The sequence below is a fragment of the Asterias rubens genome, chromosome 8 (genome assembly GCF_902459465.1).
Source record: "Asterias rubens chromosome 8, eAstRub1.3, whole genome shotgun sequence".
Lineage (NCBI taxonomy): Eukaryota > Metazoa > Echinodermata > Asteroidea > Forcipulatida > Asteriidae > Asterias > Asterias rubens.
Genome location: NC_047069.1, coordinates 15,709,944 through 15,737,920, shown reverse-complemented (window position 1 = coordinate 15,737,920; position 27,977 = coordinate 15,709,944). Strand labels below are relative to the sequence as shown.

The window sequence follows — 27,977 nt, the reverse complement described above, 5'->3', positions numbered from 1 at the left end:
ATCTCAAAGTCATCTTATAAGTCATTAAATTCAGCCTCTTAACTTTACATCTTAAACAATCTACAAAATGTACAAGTACAGTCCAATGATTAATTAGTATATACAAAAGAAATAAATAGAAGAGAACAATTAATTAATCTACAGGTAACAAGTTTCAAAAATACCCATCTTCATTTGTAAACCAAAGTATAAAAATCATACTTAAAAAAACTAATTATCAAAGAACACATCAATGACAAATATTTCATATTATTTCTTAATTTCCTTATTGACATGTTTCTAAATATTTTGTAGTTTTGACATTTCTAATGGAATGATAACCAATTTTGTAAAACATTTTAATTTCCACACATGGTTATTTCAACAAACGTGTCTGACTTCTATCGGGGGGGGGGGGGGGGGGGATTGTAACAAAAACTATTCCATTCCCATTCAAACGCTTTAAAAAATAGTGACCGTCAAGGAATTAAAACAAAAGCTAGCTGTACAACAAAAAGTGTGACAATATTTTTTAAAAGTTGTAGTGATTTTATCGGATTTACCCATACACTGATGTGTTATAAAACTGTGTACGGTATACGTGGGCATGTCTGCTATTGACAACGGAGGACTTTAACAAAAGGGATCCGGAAAAAAGTCACACCGGGGACAGTCCTCGGTAGATTTTGTGTACAAAACCAATGGGGACGTCTGAAAAATAAACTATGTCCAAACAATGGGAGAACAAAGAGAAGTCCTCGGTCTGCACCATAAACATGGCTGTGTGTATACGCAGGGATCACACCCAAATCACAATACAACCTGGGCAGGGGCAGCAGAGGGATTGTTTCCAGTTTATGCAACTTTAGAAGAATGAATTCTGGTGGCTATTGTATGGAGGTGGATACACTGGATTGGGGACTTGCGGTGCGTAATCTAAACTATACGCCAGAGGTGGGTACACAGCATCTGCACTTGGGTAATCCGCGTAACCACTCCCTGCATTATTATTGTACGCCATGTAGTCTGGTTCCGGTGGACACACCAATTGGGCGTGAGGTGATACGATATTGTCATCTGGGATCTCCTCTGAAGAGTGTTTCTTCACCTTCTTCTTTTTCTTCTTGGTTTCGGGAAATTTTGTTGATTGATCTAAGTAGGTGTTACCATCCGGTGCGTAGCTCAATCTGTTGGGAAGTAAAACGAAGTCAGAGAGGATAGTTAGGATTAAAATACAAATATCAGAAAACCCCAACCAGGGCCCATTTTCATAAAGCTGTTTAATGATGCTGACTAAATTTTATTGCTAAGCAAAAAATAAGTAGGGCACCAGTCGCAACAAGGTAAACTTTATGGAATATTGGCTGGTAACCTGGTTTTTTTTGCTAAGCAAGATTAACAGGTTTTTATGATATTCTATGATGTTATCCGCACCTAGACCCCCTTGCATTCAAGCTCAAACAGTGCCCACACCAAGGTCAAATGAAAACCTAGACTGGTCTCTTGCTTTTATCTACAAGGACGCTAGAGACAGGCACTGGTCTTACAAGCCCAATAGTTTCATTGGATAGACCGATATATGCAATCAGACTGTTGCTAAATGCATTGGTACATGCAAGGTCAAAGGCACATCCGGCAGGAAACTGCCGGGTTCTGAAGGCCGGTATCTGGCATTATTCACAAGCTTTGAGGGTGCATATTAAATTTTTGGACTAATGAAGACCCCTCTTTGCTTAGAATTTTGTGTAGCAGTTACAGCATATGTATGCTTCTATTGTTTTTTGTTATTGCTTTTTATAAAATATTTTTGTTTATGCAAGTCGCCAGACACACAAGGCCTGAAGGCCACTTAAAGGTGTGGGCTACAATTATGTTTGTCCAGAGGCCGTTGCCACCTACTCCTAGGGCTGAAACAGGGTTACCCCTTTTTCAGACCATACGGATGTAGGCTTGGGTATCATCAGTCCGAAGCCTGGCCGGTAGAGCAGAAGGCACTACCTCCCCAATAGCGGCCAATGCAAGGGCTCTTATAACCAAATGTCAATATCATTCAAAATGTTTCTATGATAGTCAAAGTATGTCATCTTGTTATATAAATGAGGAGAACATCACACTATTTCAATACAGTGTTGGAGTGTCAGTGAAAAAACACCTAAGTTGCACAAAGTTCTCAAAAAAGATGAGCAGTTCTCAATTAAAAGAATACTTCAAGTACAAACTGCTCTCACTCTATCATAATTCAACTTTGGCTTACAAAGATCAATGTATTTCAAAACAAGAATGATAGCACTGTTAGTTGCCTTTTCACCCCAAGTTAAAGTCATAATTGTAAACTATCCATAAACTGTTTATTAATCATAACCACTGCAATACTAATTTTTGAAACAGATCACTGCACAGCAAATCATACATATGAACAAAATCAAGCCGTGAAGATTTTTTGAACACAAATTTCAAAAAATTAACAACAAATTCTGTTATTTGTTTTCTTTAGTATTTTAATTTCCTCAAGAGAGAAAAAGTGACTTTCTTCAAATAAGAAGTTGAACTCAGGATTGAGCACAATTTATTATATTTTTTTTTTAATTCTCCAATGAATTAGATTTTCTATTACTTGCAAGACAAGTACACCCACAAACAGTTTTTATTCACAGGAAAATATTGCATAAAATGGCCTGGCCTGACGTTTTCGCGCTGGACCCAGTCTGTCTCGAAACGTCAGGCCAACTATTGTTTGCATTTATACCATAGGTCCTTTTATTAACTAAGTTTGCAGCAGCTAATTCTAATTCTATTTTCCCAGTAAAATGATTGCGTACTTTGGCACATAGGTGTCCAGAACGACTTGGTCGTCAGAGTTGTGTTCCTCCAGGCTATGCTTCTTCTCCACTACGCCATTGCCTAGTTGGCCACTATCGGCCGAGTTATTATCACACCCTAGTTGCTTGTCAACATCACAATCAACAAAGTTATAGGCTTTGAAATCGGGCGCCAGTTTGACTGGGGCACCGGCCTTACTTTTCACGGGTCCTTGGTTTGATGCGTTCTCCATGATCTGGGAGATTTGGTAGCGTTGCTGTTTGGTGGGGTAGGGTAGGAAGAGTAGGGGCAATAGGGGGATGGGATAGGGCAGAGCAGAAGGAAAAATTGAAAAAAGGAAAATGGGAAATAGAAGAGATGTAAACAGATGGAGACATTAAAGGGTATGAAGGAAAGAGAATTGGTGAGGAATAGAAGATGGGGTATTTGGAATGTAGGCAAGGAGTGTATTAAAACAGGTGGAGTTTGTTAATTTTGAGAAAAAAGGAGAAAAACAAAAAAAATGTTATTAATCATTCAGATAGTATCTAGTATTTCCATACTTTTTATCTGAATATATTTAGCCTTTGAGAAGTCTCTGCTAGGGTTGAATCATGTTTACACTAAAAACAAATTTCCAACTCAATATTTGTGCAAAAACATTTTAACTTAGCGCATGCTTCTTTTGTGTTTATATCAGTGTTATTTTATGTTTACCGTAAGCAAAGAATCCGAAGCAGTGAATTCTGTGCTTACTTTAAAGCCATTGGACACTTTCGGTAAACAGTATTATCCAAGGCCCACACTTCGTGTATCACAACTTATATATAAAATAACAAACCTGTGAAAATTTAGGCTCAATCGGTCATCGGAGTCGGGAGAAAATAACGGGAAAACCCACCCTTGTTTCTGCACGTTTCGCCGTGTCATGACATGTGTTTAAAATAAATCCGTAATTCTCGATTGCGAGAATTGATATTGTTTTAATGTTTTCTCAAAAAGTAAAGCATTTCATGGAATAATATTTCAAGGGAAGTCTTTCACCATTACCTTCTGTAAACCCTGAAAGTTATATGAAAATCTGTGAACTTTTATATTTTTTCTGTTCCGAAAGTGTCCAATGGCTTTAAGTGAATCTCACTGGTAAGCAAGGAGTTCTTGCTTGTGCACGTGCATATTCCACGTTACTACATACTAGGCATTCTTCGCTTACATGCTAGTGCAGAAATTCAGTTTAGCCCAGTAAGCGAAGACTAGTTTAAGCAAGAACAGAATTTGGCAGTAAGTAGAGCCATGGTATTGAGCCCAGGTGAGTTAATGTCAATTTTAAGATCTTACACATTCACTCTGATGCCTAAATCTCCAAGAGCTCACTACAGTTAAACATTTTTATCTTAACTCATAGTAGGATTTGAAACTGAATGGTGGGAGTTTAATCAGGTGAAGTTTGTGGTAGCACCATGTGTAAATCTCTTTTGAGTAGTGTTGGCTCTGAAAAAAACTGGTGGTTCGACAACTCATCTCCTGAAGATGATACACTGGAGCATACATGTACTTATCGAAACAATGAGTAGTCAACCATCATTTTTTTTTCCAGAACCAACACTACTCAAAATAGAGATTCACACATTCAGATACCGCAAACCTCAACTAATTAAACTGCAAGTCCCTGGTGAGTTTTGTCGTAGTACACAGTTCAAAACACAAGTCAGTCGGCTCCTTTTCCAATGGATGACTTTTCTGATTTATGATAGAACGACAAAGTGGTTGTACTTACCCTCCTCATTGATAGTGATATATCAGACGGTACATCAGGTATGACGTAAGCAATAAAGAACTTGACTGACAACACAAAATGCTGGAAAGAGAAAGGAATCTTTGTTTCAGATACAAATCATCACTAGATTTATGACATCCCACATAAAACACCACCAACCCAAAACTGTTCTTAAAGGTAGGTCTATGTAGCAGGTCTATGTGACTATGGGCCCTGATGCATCATGCCACCATATAAGAGGTAAAATTATCACAAGCAGTACACTGGATCGGCCAAAGAGCTTCCTTCTTTTGACCTCTGTGTGAGAGCGCCCCGAACACGGTGTCATGTCATCATACGCATGAAATGTTTTGGATGTAAACCAAAATGAAGCAGGATAAGGCCTCATCTGAAATAGCAGCTACTTTCTAAGCGTGTTGCAAAGAACATCCTATTATTTAATGCATGACATGGCGGTCCAGCAGTAGCTGTGGCTGTGGCCACCATTTTGGATACAGCCTATTAACCATACACAGACGGCTTTTTTACATATCTTTTTTCATTCATTAATGGTTTTTTTATTTTAAATTCCATGGCGACCAAAGGTCGAGTACAGGAAAATATACAGAAAATACACAATTTAAAAAGAAGAACAAATTACAATCTTTCAAACTTGAGACATAATTGGTTTAGGAGAGAAAATATTTACAATGAATAAAACAACATTTTTGAAAAATAGTGAAACAGTAGCCTCGATAAAAATATTGAAGGCACAGCCCGGTGAAAACAAATAGCTTTGTTGAATACTCACCTCAAAGGCAATGACTACCCAGAGTTTATCATAAATAGTGAAGTCCTTGGACCACTGAGCAGTAAACGCAATCAGGAAAGCGTTGGTTACGACTCCAGCAAAGTTGAGGAAGTCTAGAATGCTGTACCACATCCCTGCAAAATATGAAAAAGAACGACCCAAAAGAGTTATTGGATAAGACTAACATGGTTCATCAAATAGCTATAGTCCCTCTTTTGTTTATACTAGAACTTTTTTGCAACAGGTCCCATTGGTCTTGTACACGTTTTGCAAACCTGGACCTTTCCTGAACCGTGGACCCTATTGTCCTCTTTTGTTTAAGGTCCCCGGTTTGAATATGTTTACATACTCACCGATTCCACCCGATATAAATGCTATGGGTCGTCTGTTCATCCACAACATACGTCTTGCATCCACTCTGATATCCACTAACAGTACTAGGATAGCAATGAGTGGAGCCAGGGGTAGAGCACATGAAAACAGCTGGAGACAAAGAAGGAAAGAGCTTGATGTAAAACACAGATAATAAGTTTATACAAAGTTGAATGGTTACTCTCTCAGATGAGGTTTGCGGTGGCACTTTGTGTGAACCTTTTGAGTAGTGTTAGTTCTGAAAGGAACCAGTGGTTGACAACTCAACGCTTCGTTCAGTATGCTTTGATCAGCTTCAGAAGAAAATTAGAGCGGATTGATCAAATGCTGAGTTGTCAACCCCCAGTTCTTCTCAGAACCAACACTACTCAAAAGAGATTTTAAAATGTTGCTACCGCAAACGTTTCCTCAATACACCCACCAAGCAAAGATTCAAATCCTACTGGCTACTGTTTATTACTTGACGAAGTGATGATGCTTTGTTTTTAATAAAAGTGGATTTCAAATGGCACAATCTTCCTGATTGACTTGGTGAAACTTGCACTTCATGCAAAAGAACTGAGGATTGTCTTGTGACAAAAAGAGAAAATATCTGCTTAGAAATTATGTGCATCTTGAAAATTCACCTCAGATATAAAAGAAAAATTCAGAAGTAGAAGCCAGGCTGAAGACAAAGCTATAGGCAAATGTACATGTCGCCCACGAGCATTCATTTTTGGGGAAACTTGGGTTCCCACACACTTTGCCAGAGTAAAGTGGGAACCACACTGACGTTACATAGAGAAATCAACCATTCAAATCTTGCTAACAACCAAGCATATTTGGGGAATTTTGGATTCCTAAACACTTGGCTTTTGGCATGACTTGGCTTTTTAGTGCGAAGAAGGAACACAAATCATGCATTTTAACAACAGGCTACCCTGATGTATGTTGAGACTCAACATGTACATACCATAAGGAATCCATACTGAATGGTCTTCTCTGTGAACTCTCCCAGAGTGAAGTTACCCAACTGTGGCTTAGCTCCTTCCCTCTTCAAGAAGTCTGCTTTCTCCAGCTCACTTGCCTCTATGTCACTCACTTTGTTCTTACCACAACAACAACAATTCTTGAATTTTTTCACCAGCCACCTGGGAGAAGACAACATCCACAGTGTTCTTGTCTCAAAATAATATTATATAGTTCAGTTTAGTGATGTTTATTTCCACTCAATCAGTTTGCTTACCCAATGAAACACATTATGGTACTCTACTCTATATACGCTGTATGAAGTGGTGGGAGTCTCCTAAAAGCAAACTTGTTTTGGTGGAGACCCCAGGTATTTACAGGACTGGGTTAAGGAAGTACCGAGTAAGGAACCTACAAGAAAAATAGGATTCCCACCAATTGCAACCAAAAAGTAATTCAATTTAACCCCTGGCACATTCAATTTTATTTGAAATTAATGCCTGTTACACCAACATTTAGACTCAACAAAAATGTTGCTTCATGTTTTATCATCAGTCATGTGACCTGAATGTTAAATCAAATAAACCACCAGGGTTCAATTTCACATAGAGTTAGGTTTGTTCATAAGATGTATATTAATTTGTGATGTCACAAAATAAATAACTACATCTTAAGATGAATCTAAGTGCTTTGTGACACCCTGCCTAGATTGTTTACAGTGAACTACAATGTATATTTATTTGTCCTACAGTTTCTTGAGATTTGTTCAAGTCCTTGATTTATAACATCTTAGCTCAGTTTACTTACGGTATGATAACATCCTTGAGGAATTTGGGAAACGGTTTGATGATCATGAGAACAAAGACTTGCAGAGAGAGTAGAGCCATGCAGTTATTATTATCTCCACAGCTATCTTCATATCCTTCACCCATGTACAAGATACCACCCTCTAGGGTCAACTGTCATAGGTCAAAGGTCATGAAGAAAGATAAGCATATTAAAATCTCCTAGTCTGAGGCTTATTAAATTTGGGTGAATAAGCCTTTTGCGAATTAGATTTGATTAATATTTTATATTTATACTTAATTCATTTCTCGGATAGATAAAAAGTACAATGATGCACATTCATTGGGTAAAAACATTAAAAGATAAAAACAGCAATTAAATAGCAATTAAATACAGAGGAAGGAAGGAAAACCGTCTATGGAATGGTTTAATTGAGTCGATTAAATCACCATCATCTGTTGGTCCAGATAAATGCGTTTGTTCAACTTGTCTGTCCGTATGTTCTTGTTCCTGTTAATTGTTTGTCCGACCTCGGGCATCTCAACACAAGACTCGACTTCTAGATGATGCCTCCATACTTAATTAATATATTCTCTGCCTTGTAAAATAGCATTGTTTATTGGTTATTTCTTAATAAATTATTGTTATGGCTCTGACTGTTTTCATGAAGTATGGAAATAAATGTGAGTTTGAGTTTGAGATTGAATATACTTACGCCTCTGAAGAATGCAATATAGAACAGAGATGCATAGCTATTGACAAACTGAAAGGCAAATAGCTTGATGATCAGTGCGTCGTCATACTGGCTCTGCGTCCGATGGTTCTCTGGAAGAAACAAAATATTGAAAATAAAAACATTTAATTCCTCGATGATCAAATGGAAAATTACGATTGATCATCAATGAGAAAGTGTCTACAGTAGGCTAAGATTATCTTCATTTTTAAAGAAGGTGAATCCAGAATAAGTAACTAGGGACAGCTTTCATTCGGGAGCTGTGTGTTCCGTTTTGGCTGAATCGTGTCACACCATGTAAGTGTCTACAGTAGGCCAAAATTATCTTCATATTTAACGAAAGTGAACAATGAAAAAGTAATTGACGACAGAATGAACTGTTTGTTCGATTTAGGCTGAACCGTGTCATAAATAAGAAAGTGTCTACAACAACCCATGATTATCTTAATTTTTTTAAGATATTTAATAAAGAAAAATAACTGAGGACAGCTCTCAAGGGAAAGTTTGTATAAGATTTTGGCTAAATTGTGTCACAATTAGTAAGAAAGTATCATCAGTAGTCCAAGATTATCTTCACTTCAAAGAAAGTGAATAAAGAATAAGTAAAATAAATACTAGTTTCGAGGGACCTATGTCTTTGGCATGGCTTAACCACGTTCGCTTGTGTCAACACATAGAAAGTTACAGGATGACGATTTTTCTTTAAACAATGAGACGCTTTATTGACTGTGCAAGTCCCATGTAAGTTGGGGCAAAAGTGGTCCCTGAATGTTTGATCTTTCGAGACTTGCACAGTCTATTAAAACTAATTTAAGAACAAATAATTAATAATGGTAATGGTTATAACTCACCCCAATCTGTTAATTTATAGGCAATGAAGTCATATATCTGAAAAATACAATAAAACAATTTATATTATCAGGTAACTCAACAGAACTTCAACATTAAAACTTACGCAAAGCAGTTTCCCTGTCGTTTGTTACTTGTTTATCAACAATAAAGCAGTGTTTAGAATGAAACGTCACAGAATGAAAAACCACTCAACAAGTTTATTTATTTGTTTAGATGATCTTCTCGTCTAGGGAACTTGGCAAACTCCCACAATATGATGTAAACACCAAGTTGACAACAGCCAATCACTCTCATACAAACACTGGTTAACCTTCTATGATTATAAGTTGCACACATCAAGAAATTGCGATTCAAAACCTAGAAGACAATACTTATTCTAGTCAGCGGTGAAATCAGCGGTTAGTTTTGTATGATTCGAACCAAAAACTTTGTGATTGCAAGTCCTGCAGTCTTAAAACTGGAACACAGTGATCATGTTGAGATGGTCTGTGGTGGGAGTTGACCCCGCATTCACACAGGTACCAGACAAGTTAAGAATGTGTGTAAGCACTGTATACTGTATACGGTGCTTTCCCAAGTTCTGTGAAAAAAAATCACAGACATATTTACCTAGGGTGGGATTCGAACCCACGACCTTTGCAATTCTAGATCAGTGTCTTGCCAAGTAGACACCCGAGATCGCCCGGTTTCTAGAGGCATTTTTTTTGTTTAGTATACCGATACCAGAAAAGCAGATGGCAACTTTTCGTCCTCCATAAATATACCTCATCAATATTTACTCATTACCATCCGATTGTTTGTATGCGTGTTGGTGTTTCTAGTCCCTTTTCCCGTAAATATGTCTGTTTTTGTGTCCATGTGAGTATATAGGGCTAACACACCCCGGTGTAAGGGTGAACAAAACTAATATTCTTTGGCCCCGAAGCAAATTTACCATCTACTAAAACTCTAAACTTACTTTGCCTAGGATCATGATAGAGATGGAGTTAAGCAGTGTCGCTACAACTGTTGATACCAGTAATCTTAGTACACTGGATGATTCCGATAGTAACGCCGCTGAGATTACTCTGTAGACGATCACACCTACCACACTACTGATGACCAACAGGGCCTGGTGAGAAAGCAAATGACTTTATATATAATATAACAATAATATATTGCTTTATAAAGTCCACGTGCTGAGGCGCTTGAACAAACAGAAAGGTTTTCAGATAGGCTTTTGACTTAGCACTTTGCAATGGTTTGAGAAAGTGCAGCAGCGCACTCGGCGACCACTGCCAGAAACACCAAAGCAAACTGGGTTCTCTGATGTGCAAAAGAGTGTAAAGTTGCCCATGTTGAGTGTCATGGCCGAGTGGTTATGAGCATCAAATACAAGTTCTGGTGCTAAGTCACCAGAGTGTGGGTTCGAATCCCGGTCGTGACACTTGTGTCCTTGAGCAAGATAAATGGGTACCTGCGAGGGTAGAGGTTGATATTGTGAATGAAAAAGCCTTTGGAGCAATAAAAAAGGTTGCCTAGGCTGTATACTCCCAAGGGAGCTGAGAAACATTAAAGTCACCTGGAAATAGAATTTGTTTTGGGGGGCTGACTCCGCCAACCCCTTTTGTGACGTCAATCGAGGCAGACTTTGCCTGCAATGCGTATAGTAAACACACGTGCAAAGTACATGTACGTCCAAGTCGTGAGTTGGTACATTTCAAAAAGTGTTTTTCTGCATTCAGCAGCAATACACCTGGTCGGCATTGCCGGAAAAAAACATTTTTTTTTTTTTTGGAAACGTACAAACTCACGACTTGGTCCGTACATGTACTTTGCAATTGTGTTTACTCTACGCATTACAGGCAAAGTCTGCCTCGATTTACGTCACGAACAGCGCCCTCTCGGGTCGGGGTCTACTCTTAAATTTGTAAATAACATAGGAACTGATTTTTTAAAACCTTAGTTAACTGTTTATTCACATTCCACTCATCAAAACACATATATTAGTGACAAAAGCTTTATTTTGAAAAAATACCACTTCCAGGTGATTTTAAAGGGATGTTATTGGCCCTATGACCAGGGCACTAAAGTAAAGCGCATTGATACGGTTATTGTGAAATGCGCTATATAAGAATTTGTTATTACTATTATTATAACACAGGACTAACAGTTTTATGTCCCACCCTAATGAAAGGAGTGTCAAGAACCTTTCCTTGGTTTTTAAAGCATATTTCACTTCCCCATCACACCACAGAGGATAGGGGCAACATAGTCAAACTCTTGGCACAACATCTGACTATGATGGCTGCCTCAACAAGGTCGTGGAAGAGCGAAGCTACTTTGTGTGACTATCTGATGTCGCTTCCATTAAAGCCATTGGACACTTTCGGTAAACAGTATTGTCCAAGGCCCACACTTCGCGTATCACAACTACTATATAAAATAACAAACCTGTGAAAATTTAGGCTCAAACGGTCATCGGAGTCGGGAGAAAATAATGGGAAAACCAACCCTTGTTTCTGCACGTTTCGCCGTGTCATGACATGTGTTTAAAATAAATCCGTAATTCTCATAATCAAGAATTGATATTGTTTTAATGTTTTCTCAAAAAGTAAAGCATTTCATGGAATAATATTTCAAGAGAAGTCTTTCACCATTACCTTCTGTAAACCCTGTAAGTTACTTTAAAATCTGTGAATTTTTTTGTTTTGTTTTCTGTACCGAAAGTGTCCAATGGCTTTAAAGGCAGTGGACACTTTGGGTAACTAATCAAAATAATCGTTAGCATAAAAACTTACTTGGTAACAAGCAATGGGGAGCTGTTGATTGTATAAAACATTGAGAGAAAAGGCTCCCTTTGTGCCATAGTTTTCAAGAAATAAGTAATTTTCCACTGAAACATTTTAATTTGATTTCGAGACCTCAGAATTAGATTTTCAGGTCCCGAAATCAAGCACTTGTTTTTTCTTCCATTATTATCTCGCAGCTTCGACGACCAATTGAATTCATATTTTCACAGGTTTGTTATTTTGAGCATAATTATGTTTTAAAAGATACACCAAGTGAGAAGACTGGTCCTTTGACAATAACCAATAGTGTCCAGTGTTTTTAAGCACCATGGGGTGCACTGTAGGGACATCTGAAGGCCTTGTATTCCTCTTTATCAAAGTTCATGACATACGCTTCCCATAGAATGTAATGAGATTTCAGCACTCTGTCACTTTACCCCTATCTGAAGGTCATGCGAGTCCAACAAAAAATATCTTACCATGAACACCAGGATGCCGAAAGATGCCATGAACTTCAAGAATTGTTTATGGAATGGATAGTACCAGTCCGGTAGGGAGGACACAGGATCCTGAGGGAAAATAGTAACACTGGTCAAATAACTTGAAGATACAAAAATAAAATAAAAATGTCATTCTCTCTAGCTTATTTTGCATTATCATTATTTCTGCTTTCTAAATACTGAATAAAATTTGTCTCTATAAAAAACATTAATTGGCTGAACATTAATAACTTAAATAAATAGTTCATCTTATCTTTACTAATAATAATAATAACAAAGAATTTGCTAAAGCGCCTTTTCCCCCAAGGATACAAGGCGCAAGTACGACTAAGAAGAAACTGAGAAATGGAGATGGAGTTCCTGAGATGTTGTGGCAGATCATTCCAGAGCTTTGGAGCCAATGAAGAAAAGGACATTTCCCCAGCATGCTTTAAGTTATTTGGTGGATGAATGATACGATTGTTTCACAACATAAGAATGTTCAAAACAAAAACTATAAACCTTTATTTCAGCCACAGAGAAAGACTCTCGACAGGATCGGATCTTCAGTCATTTAAAGACACTGGACACTATTGGTAATTGTCAAAGACTAGTTTTCTCACTTGGTGTATCTCAACATATGCATAAAATAACAAGCCTGTGAAAATTTGAGCTTGATTTGAGCTTGATTGGTTGCGAGAAAGAAAGAAAAAAAAACCCTTGTCAAACGAAGTTGTGTGCTTTTATATGCTTGATTTCGTCACCAAGAAATGTTTTATGCTAATAATTATTTTGAGTAATTACCTATAGTGTCCAATGCCTTTAACTATTTTTTGCAAAACCTTTAATGACGAAAATATATTTTAACAAGCACGATATTTAGACCTTGGGAAACAGTAGGAAGATGTTATTGAGTACAAGGGCGGACCTAAATAATAATGCGGATTTTCAGATTTTGTTTAATTTCTAAAAAAAAATCGCAAACCATACTGAGTTGCAAAAAAATCATGTCATTTGTAAAGTACATGTATGAGTAGGGTAGATGGCCTTAGCTTTCGATCCAAACCGGACCTTCTTTAGAGGCATAAACAAATACAGACAGGATGTAAAGAATATAATTATAGAATTTGAAAACAGTATAATTACATCTCGTTCTTTCGTGCCGTAGAATTCTGGACGATCAGGCTCTGAGAAATGATAGGTGTCCACATCCCATTCATAGGCTAGACGAGCATGCTTCCTCTTCCAAGACTCCTGAAACAGTGTACCTGTAACGAGATAAATAAACGTCTTAGACATGTTCGCAGCCACGGTAAGTTATCACGGCCGCTTAAAAGATCAATGGGAACAGCTCTGCACTGTGAACCTCCCGCAACCACGCTGTAAAACACTATGCAATTGTCGCGGAGTATAAGTCCAGGTAGGATTGCACTGTAAAATTACACCAAAGCCAGCTACACTAACTTTCGGCGTGGCAGCGGAAGAAAAAGTCCAATGGAAACCCGGTTTAGACCAGACACTTACCCCAAAGACAAATGATGAGAGCAAAGTAAGGAGTGACTTCAGAGTCAAAGGAATTCTGAAATACACTCAATAACTCCAGGGATGTATCAGCAATGCTAAGAGAAGAAAAAACAATCAAATGGTAATTAACAAAATTACAATCGACACTTCATTAAAACATTGAATAAAAGTTCACATTAATTATTTCAACTACTTACTCTTGAACAAGAGTTACTTTTAAGTTGGTAGAAAACCGATTAAATACAACTGAGCGCTCCTTGTTGAATTGTTCTTCAAGTGAAATTGAAGGTTTACATTTTTATCGTCCAACTACTCTTGGGCGTGAAACAGGGTTACCCCCTTCACAGTACGTAAGGATGTAGGCATGGGTATCATCCACTAGGAGCCACCTACTCCTAGGGCTGAAACAGGGTTACCCCCTTCACAGTCCCTAAGGATGTAGGCATGGGTATCATCCACTAGGAGCCACCTACTCCTAGGGCTGAAACAGGGTTACCCCCCTTCACAGTACGTAAGGATGTAGGCATGGGTATCATCCACTAGGAGCCACCTACTCCTAGGGCTGAAACAGGGTTACCCCCCTTCACAGTCCCTAAGGATGTAGGCATGGGTATCATCCACTAGGAGCCACCTACTCCTAGGGCTGAAACAGGGTTACCCCCCTTCACAGTCTGTAAGGATGTAGGCATGGGTATCATCAACTAGGAGCCACCTACTATTAGGGCTGAAACAGGGTTACCCCCTTCACAGTACGTAAGGATGTAGGCATGGGTATCATCCACTAGGAGCCACCTACTCCTAGGGCTGAAACAGGGTTACCCCCCTTCACAGTACGTAAGGATGTAGGCATGGGTATCATCAACTAGGAGTTTTCCAACATTTCAGCAATCATGGTTATGACTTTCATAATAAAAGTCAGTTTTATAACGCTCTTTTCACACCCGAAGGGTTTCTCAAAGCGCTCCAGCATCATTACCCCTGGTCACCGGGCCTTTTAATTACTTCCTTAAACCATCTCAGCTCCCTGGGGAGTATACAGCCTGTGCGACAAGTATGCGCTGCTAGGCTAAATCAATCACAAGAACCATCTCTGCCCTCACAGGTACCCATTAACCCCTGGGTGGAGAGAAGCAATTATGGTTCAGGGACACAAGTGTCATGACCAGGACTCAAACCCACACTCTGCAGACTAAAAACACCAGAGCATGATTTCGGTGCTCTTTACCGCTGTTGACAACACCAGAGTTTGGGTCCGGTAAACTATATTGCTCAGCCACGACACACCCTGACCATCTTCATCTTGTTTCAACACTTACTTTGAAAAGACGGAATCTTCCTGCTTAATGGTGAGATTTTGAAAGAGTGCGATGTCCTCCGTTCGATTGTACAGCGTGATGTTCTCGCTGAGTTCATCGATGAGGAGTTCTCTCTGCAGCGTAATCTCATCTCGTCTCTCAATAACTTCCATGTAGTCTGTGATACTGGTGGGTGGGTCAATATGTCAGAAGACAAAGTAAGCATTACTATTTCAGCAATATAATACAATGCAGTTTGTACCAAAATGCCAATGGCGGCCAAAAACGGCTTGTACCAAAATGGACATAGCAGCCACAAGCGCCTTGTACCAAAATGGACATAGCAGCCACAAGCGCCTTGTACCAAAATGGACATAGCAGCCACAAGCGCCTTGAACCAAAATGGACATAGCAGCCACAAGCGCCTTGAACCAAAATGGACATAGCAGCCACAAGCGCCTTGTACCAAAATGGACATAGCAGCCACAAGCGCCTTGAACCAAAATGCCAATAGCGGCCAAAAACGGCTTGTACCAAAATGGACATAGCAGCCACAAGCGCCTTGTACCAAAATGGACATAGCAGCCACAAGCGCCTTGTACCAAAATGGACATAGCAGCCACAAGCGCCTTGTACCAAAATGGACATAGCAGCCACAAGCGCCTTGAACCAAAATGCCAATAGCGGCCAAAAACGGCTTGTACCAAAATGGACATAGCAGCCACAAGCGCCTTGTACCAAAATGGACATAGCAGCCACAAGCGCCTTGTACCAAAATGGACATAGCAGCCACAAGCGCCTTGTACCAAAATGGACATAGCAGCCACAAGCGGCTTGAACCAAAATGGACATAGCAGCCACAAGCGCCTTGAACCAAAATGGACATAGCAGCCACAAGCGGCTTGTACCAAAATGGACATGGCAGCCACAAGCGCCTTGAACCAAAATGGACATAGCAGCCACAAGCGCCTTGTACCAAAAAGGACATACCAGCCACAAGCGGCTTGTACCAAAATGGACATAGCAGCCACAAGCGCCTTGAACCAAAATGGACATAGCAGCCACAAGCGCCTTGTACCAAAAAGGACATACCAGCCACAAGCGCCTTGAACCAAAATGCCCGCACAACTGCACATGGCCGCAAGAGTTAACCTACTTCCATTCAAAGAAAAGTGGTTGCGGGGAAAGTCATGTCCAGAGTGGACATTTTTCAACGTGTCTCTTGTTGACATACATTTGCAAAACAAAACTTAACTCCTGTTTCACGTTGGGATTTTTCCAGGCATTTTTACTGACAAAAATAAAGTACAAAAAACAATAATAATAACAATAATAATGGAAATTTATATAGCGCCTATCCATGTAAACATGTTCCTGGGCGCTGAACAATTAAAAGAAAACATATTAAAATCCATACAATTAAAACACCCAATAAAAAATACAGTAAACATGTAATAAATGCAGAATTTATACACAACAATCAATGATTAAAAAACACTGAGAATAAACCCTAGTTAAACAAACTTGAATTGCTACAGAGAAAACCCTACTAGTAGCCATATATGGTTGTAGTGTGATTATACAGAGTTGATTGGTATGTAAAAGGTTTATGAATTTACTGCCATAAGCGTGGCTAGGTGCATCAGATGGCCCCCAAGCTGTTGGCAGTAATTAACTGTTTATTTTCTGAGTATAGAATGCATGTTAATCATCATATTTCTAGACCACCGTTATAATCCTCAATTAATCTTACCTCAGATACAATCCGTATCCCCATATCGCTAATCCCATGAGAACCGGGAACCACAGTAATGACGCCATCTCACCGGCCCAAGCAAAGTAAAATGCAATCTTCTCCCCAAAGTAGTTTCTGATCTTCCATAGAGGTTGGAATTTAAAACTTTTACACCATGTCCTGTGCAAGGCCTGTAAAGAAATTCAAGATTGCGTTAATTCCGGAAGTTGGGGAGGTAGTACTTTCTGCTTTATCAGCTTGGCTTCTGATGGATGATACCCAAGCCTACCCCGTATATGGACTGTGAAGGGGGTAACCCTGTTTCAGCCCCAGGAGCAGATGGCAACGGCCTATGGAAAAGTAGTTGTAGCCAACACCTTGAAGTGGCCCTCAGGCCTTGTGTGTCAGGCAACTTGCATAAAAAACAAAAAAGGTCGCAGGATCATGTCATGCTCTTCTCAATCTTTCTTTTGTTCACCACCAAATTATTAAAAACTTTATCCAGTCAGACCCCTTGTGGTTTATTACTTGATATTTGGTAAACAATTTCCATCCTCTTAGAGCTTCCCAGGTCGAATCATAATTTTGTTTTTGATCACTTTCTATACAGAAGTGACAAATTGAATGGCTTGTCACTGGCACCCTCGAACAAATGCATTTACAAAAATATGGAAATCGCCAACATCAAGCTAGATAGCTCAGTTGGTAGAGCGAAGCCCTGTTTATCCGGAGGTTGCAGTTTCAAGTTTCGCTCTGGTAAATTTGTACTTGTTCAAAACCCAAAAGTAAAGGCAGGTGCTATGCAATACCCAATTTCTCACATCGTATGGTCACATGTCTGGCAAATTTGACAGCACTTTGCTATGATTTCTATCTCAAATTATACATAATACTAAATTTCTATAACTAATTTGTGAAAAAAAAAGAAAAAAAAAAGCATACGATTGATGTTTTTGTGTACAGGATGCGCGTAAGATCTGTGGAGGAAGTAAACCGCTCCTTTCTAGCCTATAAACATGTGCAGTGCATGCACTATGACGACATTTATCAATGAATCATATTGACCCAATTCACCTGACGTCAGCATCATAATAATCTTGGATGCGCCATTTTGGTGGTTAATGGATCACTGAGCGTTGTACAGTGAAGTGCACATTTTAGACGACAAGGCGTTTACACGTAAACCTATTGACCACCAAAATGGTGAGCATGGCACAGTCGTCGCGTGTGACGTGCGTGCAAGTAGTCCACAGTGTGTTGTGTTTAAGATGAGGTTCGGATACTACAAGGAAACCGGGCCAGTCTGGTTGAACATAAGAGTAATGGGTTGACCTAATTTTAAGGAGAGTCGACTGTACTCGGTAGCGGGTTTGAACCCTCCAAGACTTTCTACATTCTGTCTCACATAATAAAGCATATCTCACCTCTCTGGGGTCAGCTTTAGCATCAAAATCTCCTTTCTCTTTGCTGAGTTCTCTTTGTATCTCTCTAGTGTCGTCATCTTCAACGAGTTCGTACACTGATTCTTCATGCATGATAAAGGCATCGGTGAACACCTTCTTCATCAGCATGAAGGGGAGACCTACAAGAAAAGAATCAGAAATTAAGGCACTGTCCAGGTTTGGTAATTACTCAAAATATATATTAGCACAAAACCTTATTTGGTAACAATCAATGGAGAGCTGTTTATAGTATAAAACATTGTGAGAAATGGCTCCCTCTGAAGTAGCGTAGTTTTTGAGAAAGAGGTAATTTCTCACTAAAATATATCTGAAAGCACACTATTTTGTACAACAAGGGTGCTTTTTCTTTCATCATTTTCTTGCAACTTCAATGAGCAATTGAGCTCAAATTTTCACCGGTTTGTTATTTTATGCATATGTTGGGATACACCTAGTGAGAAGACTGGTCTTTGACAATTACCAATAGTGTCCAATGTCTTTAACCCATTAGAGACCATTAATTTATGTATAAGCATCACAGAATGCTAAGATATTGCTAATATTGTTCGTTTTTAAATAAAATTTTGTCAGTAAAAATGCCAACAGAAATAACATGAAACAGAAAAATTAGTTGTGGCCAAAGTTTGGGTTCGATAATTAACAAAAAAAATAATACCAGAAGTGCTAATATTGTTCATTTTTTAATCAAATCTTGTCAGTAAAAACATCAACAGAAATATCGTGAAAATTTGAGCTCAAGGAGCTGTTTAAAGGCGGTGGACACTATTGGTAATTACTCAAAATAATTATTAGCATAAAACCTTACTTGGTGACAAGTAACGGGGAGAGGTTGATGGTATAAAACATTGTAAGAAATGGCTCCCTCTGAAGTGACATAATTTTTGAGAAAGAAGTAGTTTTCTACGAATTTTATTTCGAGACCTGAGATTTAGAATTTGAGGTCTTGAAATCAAACCTCTAAACGCACACAACTTCGTGTGACAAGGGTGGTTTTTCTTTAATTATTATCTCCCAACTTTGACGACCAATTCAGCTCAAATGTTCACAGGTTTGTTATTTTATGCATATGTTGAGATACACCAACTGTGAAGACTAGTCTTTGACAATTACCAATAGTGTCCACTGTCTTTAACATGATTGCTATACTGTACTTCTTCAGAGACAACAGTTATAAACAAAACTAGAACAACAACTTAAATACAAAACCAAAGCAACTAAACTTGGGGAAAATCTGATGCTTAGTAGTTGGGTAGGAGTAAGTTGACATTGGGAAAACACCTTGCTCAAAGATATTCAGAGTGTAGAGGGTGTAAGACACCACAAACTCTGAAACTTAGAAACTTGGATTTATTATTTCAAAGGTTCATTTTAAGAATCTAGAATCTTTTCTAGAATCATATTATAGGTTAGAGTTTATAAACAACAACAAAAATAGCAAAACAACAAATAGGTAAAATAATTATAATAGGATTATGCCAACTTGGCAACTAACAAGATTATTATTATATTTCAATTTAACAAAGAAATTCAAGGCCTGATAAATTTGTTTAAAAGGCGAGGGCACCAAGGCATTTTCTCCTTAGTAAAGGGCACCTCTATGAGAAAATGGTAAATTTCTATTTCTAGCACATTTTAAGGGGCACCATGGCGACGACCAGGGGCAACAGACTCCATGAAGTATCAGACCTGACCTGAAATGCCATTCTTGAATAACAAATTGGGAAAATTTATTAATTCTTCTCTTCATCAACATAACATGATAGCAACTAGTTTTTTCAATGGAACTTGGTCAAAGACTCATAATAAAAACTTCAAAAAATTAACCAGAATTTAAAAATTTGATAAACAGGTGAACAAACAAACAAAAGTTGTGTACCTTGTTTATGTTCTAACCGTGACTGATCAATAAAATTAGCTAGGAGATGAAAGAGTATTTATTAACGACAAGCTCCAAGGAATTCAGAAACAAAACAGTATTTTAAGAAAAGGAAACTTTCTTTCTTTCAAACTTAGTGGCTTCAATTTGATGGAGATATTTGTAGATCCAAAGGAAGAAACATTAACTTTTTTTTTTTTTTTCAGGAAAAGTGTACATCGAATACAGAATTTTCCACAGACACTTGGTTGAGTCCCAGTGTTGACACGTGAATCTTTAAGCATGACACTATTTCTGTGTCCTTTGGATGCAATGTAAAGCCGGGGTGTGTAATGCACATAGAAAAACCCACATGCACTTAGCGGAAAGATAGTGAGTTAGCACCTAGCAAACTGTTACATGGTGCTATGTAAAAAAATGGGTCTTACGATTGGAACAAAAAGTCTCTGCATACCCTGTCCAAAAAAAAATAATAAGCGCTTTCTCAAGACGCCTTTGGGCGTGATAAAGCACTATATAAGAACTGTGAATCATTTTTACTGTTACTTTTATCATCATATTATGAAGAAAGATGGTGAAGTTTTTTAATATAATCAAGAATCAACTTACCCTTTCTCCTCATGGAATCTTTGTAGTCTTTTTCCGTATCTCCCTTCTCCCTGACATCAATGTTGATCAAAATATTATGAACCTGGATAGAAACGAGTCAAGAAATACCACCAAAATAAATAGAATCTGTAAACAAGTTTAGAAACACACTCTCTGTATCTCCTCATCAGAAACTTCAACTCATGTGGTTTTTCTCATAGGAGTTAGGAAAGTGTTGAATATTTAGTAGCGTATCCTTTGCTGTAGTTGAAAAGAAAATAATAAAAATTCAATGGAAATTTGGCTTCTTCGACTTGTTTGTAAATGAAAAATAAGAGGGCAATACTTGTGTCAAAGAAAATATAATGCTCTACTTTCTTATTCACACTTATTCTTATTACACTTGTCATAGTGGTGTTCCTATTAGCTGTGCACTACTGCCAAGCAGCACCCCACAGCAACAAGAGGCCTAAAAGAATTAACAGAAAGAGCTGAATTGTCCTCTCGAAATTATTAGAGCACTTAGTAATAAATTTGCATACACCTTAGTGCTGACTGTAACTGCGACCTCATCAAGTACTTACACACATTGGTGTGTGTGTGAAATAAAAAGTAATATTATTTATCCCCAATGCAAATTTAACATCTACTAAATTGTTGCAATACCAGTTGCTAAAATATACATTTCAATCATTTGTCAGGGCCCAATTTCATAGAGCTGCTAAGCACAAAAATTTGCTTAGCATGAAATTTTCTTCCTTGATAAAAACAGGATTACCAACCAAATTTCCATTTGATGCATATTTCTTGTTACTGGTATTCAGCTGTTGTTTGCTTATCTTGAAAATCATGTGAAAATTTGGTTGGTAATCATGTTTTTATCAAGGAAAAAATTTCATGCTAGGCAAATTTTTGTGCTTAGCAGCTCTATGAAATCGGGCCCTGGTGGTAAAGACAAGTCGTCTAGGGGTCAAGGATGGTAAAGGTCGAGGCTTCGAATCCCACCTGAGTGGTATGCCTGTGGTTTTCACAGGACTCACACACATCAGGGTTTAGGTAAAACCAATTGATATTATTCATCCCCAATGCAAATTTAAGCTTTAAGAACAGTACTGGGCCCAATTTCATAGCGCTGCTTAGCGGCCGATTTTGTGCTTACTGCGCTATTTATATTTCAAAGCTAACCGTATTAAGCGCACAAACCTTTGCATGCTAACCTTCTGGTGCTTACCGCACAAAAATAAATGACGTCACAATGCAAATCCACACTAAACACGCAATATGGGCGCCCAATTTTTCTGCTAACCTGTGAAATACGCTAAGGCTTAAGCAAATTTTTCTGCTACAGTAAGCACGCAAATTTGCTTACCGTTAAGCAGCGCTATGAAATTGGACCCTGGCCTTGACACTAAAAAACACTTAACCATTATTGCTTCATCCTTCTGCAAGTTGTGCAATGTATGTAAAAGAACCCATTCACACTTATCATTAAGAGAAGGCATTTGTTTGGCTGCAGATTCTTCCGCAGCACCTTCAAAAACATTGCATAGTGCTTTGTGAATATATGGGTCTCATAATTCCAACAGATGAAATTGACTTTTAAGAATTCTGTTGCCGCTAACATTTTGTATGAAATGTCTCTGTCCATGAAAAATACAGTCTCAAAGAAAGTGTAATAAGAAGTAGAATAGATATGGGTTTTGAGGTATGTATAGTGAGGTATAAACGAATAAATGAATATTCAGAGTAGGGTAACCATGTGTGTGTATTTATCTACTTAGCTGTGTAGATTCATTCTTTAAGAATTTGCCTTTTTGTTTATTCTATGCCATGGCAGAAGAATACATATATTGAGACAAGCTCTCAAGAATCAACTTTACACAGCAAAGTAGATGTATATGTACAAATGGTGTTACCAGATTCTGAATATACAAGTACAAATAATTGATTAAAAAAAATCAGTTCCCCACACAAAAATAATCTGCAATTGGTGGAGTTAACAATTGTCAATTCTACTTGAAGATTTTGTTATTTTAAAAGAAAAATTGTAATTTTAATTTTAAACAGCTACTTACAAGGAGGGAGCGTAGCGCAGGAGAGAAGAATTTATCTGGTTCATCAATACCTTGGAATACCGCCCTCTTTGCTACGCAGAAAGGCGCGCTGATAAAATCCACTATACATCAAGAAGAAATAAAACCAATAGTGATTAGTATCCAGACGGGGTTTACTGGTGTAAGCTTAAGCTTAGAATTTGTTCCTGCTGTGGTTGACTAGTAATATCAGTTAAAGGAACGTTACAGAATTGGTAAGAAACAAAAATCGAGAAGATCACAGATTCACATAAAACATACACGGTCTAACGATGATGATAGTTGAAAACATCCCTTGAAATATTTCTGTCTGAAATGTCATATTTGATGAGAAATAAATAATCTAACTTCGCGTTTGGAGTTTATCGCTCAGTGAGCGTTTTATTCATTTTTATTTTGGCATCGATGCAATGCTAAATTTGTAATCGGTTTTTCACTATTCTCTCGTGACCCAGATGGTCGATCAATCTCAAACCTAAAGGTTTGTAATTTTATGTATATGCTGGACTACATAAAGTGCTTACACTGCCAGCAAATGTTTTGTTAGCAAAACCCAATTCTGTAATGAATGTTCCTGGATTGAATAAAATCAATTTATTTGCAGATACCCGTTAAGAAAGAAGTTTGACACTTGTATTAAACGTTTTGAAATCGTTGCACCAGTGCAAAAATGGACTCGATTTGGCTAAAACTTCATACCTGGCATGAAAATGCTCCATGCAAAATGCTGTAACTTGGTGCGTACTTGTTGTGTTTGTTCATCCGAGCTACTTTATGCGAGATTCAATGTTTGAAATTTTCAAACTTGTGCCTATAGTGTGCTATTTCAAAACCTTTTTGCACCGTCAAAACAAAATGATAGCATTTCAACCATTTGGTAACCCCTGGAGTGGAGTATACTTAAAAAAAAAAGAACTGGGAACAGTGTCTTCAGCACTAGACAAGTAGATCAAAGAGCAGGATTTCACATCAGGAGAAGATTATAGCATCTTGTTTCCCCAAGCAGACATAAAAAAGTCCACACTACTATTGTGCCTTTTGTAAATATATATAGGACGTATAAAACAATTAATAACCAACCACATTAAAGGGAAGGTACACGTTTGGCAATTGTCAAAGACCAGTGTCCTCACTTGGTGTATTCCATCATAAGCATAAAATAACAAGCCTGTGAAAATTTGAGCTCAATTGGTCATCGGAGTTGCGAGAAAATGATGAAAGAAAAAACACCCTTTTTGGACGAATTTGTGTGCTTTCCAACAGGAATAAAAGACTTCTAGCTAGAAGTCTTTTATTATTTTAGTGAGAAATTACCTCTTTCTAAAAAAATACGTTACTTCACAGGGAGTCGTTTTCCACAATGTTTTATACTACCAACAGCTCCTCAATGCTCGTTACCAAGCCAGTTTTAAGTTAATATTTGTTTTGAGTAATTACCAAACGTGTACCTTCCCTTGCTCTCTGGCAACAGATTGCACAAAAATAAGTTGAATGTTTTACCTTCATCTTCCGTGACAAACAAGGAGTTGATTTTATGCATACATCCTTTCTGTGGGTTCTTGGGAATTGCAGCCTGGTGTGAACAAAGATAACACAAGAAATGACAAACACAAATAAATTAAGATATGTACAACCATTGTTATCTCACGCCCCTTTCAAGACCTCACTTCTTCAAATAAATTTCTTGATCTTTATAAATCCTGAAAGGGCAACTACAATGTATATATTAGGTGCTATATATATATCCAATATGTTATTTATTATCATTCTCGCCAGGATTTTAAAAAACTGTGGGGCAATTTGGCCTCAAATTTGAAGTTTAGCAAAAGATCTTCAGAATGTTTTCTACTTTGCGTTTTTCTTTGGTTTTAAATGCCCTTATGTCCATTCTAGGCATTATAAATGGTTGTATCTTGCTGAATTTTGTGAATTTGATCTGAAACCAGAAAGTAATAAACTACAAAACTTATAATCGTAATTTGTTTTTGCATATCGACTGCAATTTGCGCTTATCCCAGAGCAATTTGTGTGTATCTGCCTGCCTCTAGCTTGTGCATGAGTGAACCCTGCTTGAGCAATCACTGAAAAAGTCTGAGACACTGGTTCAAAATCTCATCCCTCGTCTAACGTATCCCCACTTCTAAGATTTTTCGTTTTCCACTTACTCCTTCCAGTGGCATCTCCAAGTTGACCGACTCAGCCTGATGACACATTCTTGAGAACGGACAGTGGATGAGGACGTACACCTTATCTACCATGTCCTTCTCTCGTATCTCAAGACCCTCCGTCTCCTTAGCTGCCTTCTTGAACCTCTTTCTTAACTCCGCCCTTCTCTGGCAATCCTCAATATCATCTGTATCTTCATAGTCGGCATCATCCTCCTTTATAAAATAATAAAGACAGATATCAAATATCAAGCCTCATACTTCAGGGGGGCAACAAAGGCGATTGCTTCAATGCCCCTGGTCATTGCCTTGGTGCCCTTGAAATTCTCCAGTAGAATTTTACAATTTCCTTATAGGGTGCCCTTTACCAAGAAGAAATGTCTTGGTGCCCTTGCCCTTTCAAAAACAAAGCAAACAGGCCTGAAATATTATAAAATACAAGGGAAACTGAGTAGGTAAATTTTAAATGATTTGGGATTGAACAAAGAAATATGACTAGAGTGTGACTCGACCAAATGACCTCACTTGGGCACTGGTAAATCTTTTGGCGGTCATGATAACTCAAATAATATGACAAGAAAAGTCGTAATTTTAAAGTTATTATTTCTTCTTATTGTTTCTCTTCAGCCTGTGATTGGTACTAGTTATTTGTGCTGTTGGATGTGTTAAAAAAAGATAAACGGATGAAATGTTATATTTTCTTTCTTTATTTCTTTATTTCTTTATTTATTTTTTGGGGGGATAGGACAATTTTTTATTGATGCCTACCTTGGCGTAAACCAAGACATAGTCAATCCTTTTGGGGGTTATCGTCTGAGTTGCTGCAGCTGCTTTCCTCGGTGACTTCTTGCGTTTCTTCTTTCGCTTCTTGGACTTGTGTTCATCGACACCATTTTGCTCAAGTGAGGGCAGTTTGTTTAGTTTCAGGGGTTGGCCGCCATACATTTCATCGTACTCAGGATAAGGCTCATTATTCATGGTTGGTTACCTGAAAAAGATAAAAAGGCTGTAGAAGTTTTTTTTTTTTTATTGTTTTTGTTTTAGGACTAGAGAATGAGAAAAATAATAAATAATAAATAATAAAAATAGTCACTTTCCAGTCTTGTATAGCACTTAAGGTGCAGAGAGTAACACTTTTTGTTTCAGACTGCTTTTTTTTTAGACAGTTATGTAACGGGACCTTCAGGTTTTACATTATATCCAAATAATGAAGAAACAATGACAAAGTAAAGCTTGAGTACAGTCATTTGATAGTGCACTTGATCGCTCACAGGGCTTGAAATGTACACTGGACCGCAGGCCCGAGCTTTATATTAGGCCTAACTATGGTTACCGGTACTTCTAGAAACTATACAAGTATAAGGCTCCCCTGTGGGTAGTTTCTGGAACAATATCATGAAAATATGTTTTTACATGCTAAAATAATTTTTGTCTCATGAATCATGATTACTGAGACGAAAAATTATTTTCTTCATGACATTGTTTTACTCATTTCTCAAAAACTACAGCACCTCATCAAGTGAAAATTTCAGGGAAGCTTTCTACTATCACTGTGTAAGTGTAATGTTAATCTGTAGACATTGTGTTTTTTGGGTCGCACTAAATACAGACAACTCACGACCCCTCACGACAACTCACGACAACAATTTTTAAATGCACTTTAACAGAACATTTGAACATAAGTCAACCAGTAAATATATGCACAAGAGTCATATGCACCCAAATCACTTTCAAACTGTTGAACAAATTGTATTTTTAAGTGTACAAAAAGTGTTTTTTACCCGAATTTAGTAACGAACGGAAATATCCGCCATGTTGTCTTTCGACGTACTTGGTTGATTCCATTACACCGCAGGGGTGATACAATATGCAAGATGATTATTTACCATTTTATGTGCCTCTCATAGTCCCCATTGAGTTTAAAAAAATATTATATTTAAATTTTCCCTTTTATTGAATTCGAGAGTGTCGGCTTAGTTACTAACAAGAAAGAAAAAAAACAGCAGCTAAAACCAAAAAGAAACAAATACAACTCATCCCTCAGAAATTACCCATGCCCCCTGCGGTGTAATAGAATCATCCAAGTACGTCGAAAGACAACATGGCGAATATTTCCGTTTGCTACTAAATTCGGGGTAAAAAACACCTTTTTTACAGTTAAAAGAACAACATTTTCAAAAGTTTAAAAGTGATTTAGATGCATATGACTCTTGTGCATATGTAACAGGTTGAATTATGTTCAAATGTTTTGTTAAAGTGCATTTAACAATTGTTGTAGTGAGTTGTCGTGAGTTGTCGTGAGTTGTCAGGAGTTGTCGGTATTTAGTGCGACCATGTTTTTTGTCCTACAAAAAATACCCAGAGTCCAGACCCTTTAATTTAATAGTTTTAAAATTTCAAAATTCAATATTGAGATTCGAGCCCATTCATAAATTACATTGTTATCTAGACCCAGGAACTGTGGAGCTGTCGCTGTAGCCATACTCTTTTTTTCTTCTTTTTGTTTTTCTCAGTATCGGTCGTACAACTAATTAACGACCGATAATGAAAAGAATTCGAAAAACGGAGTACAGTGGCCCAGTTAGTTGTTATCCGTCTATTTCCGACATGCAACAACGATAAACAACGAGTCCCACTGACCGATGTTTTATTTTTTCACTAACGATAAAAACACAAAACAAAAGACAGATAATACACTGCAACGAAATACAATATAGTAAAATAATAGTATATCACTAAGGTTGAAATTTCTGTGTTGTTCAACGATACCTTTTTTTATGAACACTTTACAACGTCGTATAGCTGGTTGTTGTCACTGAAAAACGAAAACATTGGACGCCATCCATAATAATAATGCGCAGCCATTCATGGCATGTCATTACTCTGTACTGTTGCTAGGACACACTGCCTTGTCAACATAATCGATAATTGATTGACTATATTTTAACGACT

At 37.8% G+C, this 27,977-nt stretch overlaps 1 protein-coding gene across 3 annotated transcripts; it reads right to left on the bottom strand.

Moving 5' to 3' along the window:
* Positions 1–408: 408 nt before the first annotated feature.
* LOC117293853 (anoctamin-3-like) lies at positions 409–27,862 on the bottom strand. 3 transcript variants are annotated; one of them, XM_033776314.1, is made up of 22 exons: positions 27,795–27,862; positions 25,794–26,013; positions 25,026–25,241; positions 24,361–24,433; positions 22,843–22,943; positions 20,789–20,870; positions 18,265–18,422; positions 16,859–17,031; positions 15,127–15,291; positions 13,811–13,905; positions 13,433–13,554; positions 12,287–12,376; positions 9,995–10,147; positions 9,036–9,072; positions 8,167–8,276; positions 7,473–7,624; positions 6,670–6,847; positions 5,699–5,828; positions 5,346–5,479; positions 4,556–4,636; positions 2,799–3,055; positions 409–1,166 (listed from the first exon to the last, which is right to left on the bottom strand). In XM_033776314.1, the coding sequence occupies exons 2-22, from the start codon at positions 26,001–26,003 to the stop codon at positions 845–847; spliced, it is 3,039 nt and encodes a 1,012-aa protein (XP_033632205.1). In that variant the 5' UTR covers positions 26,004–26,013; positions 27,795–27,862; the 3' UTR covers positions 409–844. The 3 variants fall into 3 exon arrangements, with proteins under 3 accessions (XP_033632205.1, XP_033632206.1, XP_033632207.1); XM_033776316.1 differs by having other exon boundaries at positions 1,089–1,166; positions 2,998–3,055; XM_033776315.1 differs by lacking the exon at positions 27,795–27,862 and having other exon boundaries at positions 25,794–26,050.
* Positions 27,863–27,977: the final 115 nt, after the last annotated feature.

What these genes read in the sequence shown, in the direction of transcription:
- LOC117293853 (XM_033776314.1), bottom strand. Translation starts at nt 26,003, where the DNA reads ATGAATAATGAGCCTTATCCTGAGTACGATGAAATGTATGGCGGCCAA. An exon ending in ATGTCTTGGTTTACGCCAAG is followed by an intron (nt 25,242 to 25,793) that starts GTAGGCATCAAT and finishes TATTTTATAAAG; the next exon opens with GAGGATGATGCCGACTATGA. An exon ending in CTAAAGCTGACCCCAGAGAG is followed by an intron (nt 17,032 to 18,264) that starts GTGAGATATGCT and finishes ATTTCTTTACAG; the next exon opens with GCCTTGCACAGGACATGGTG.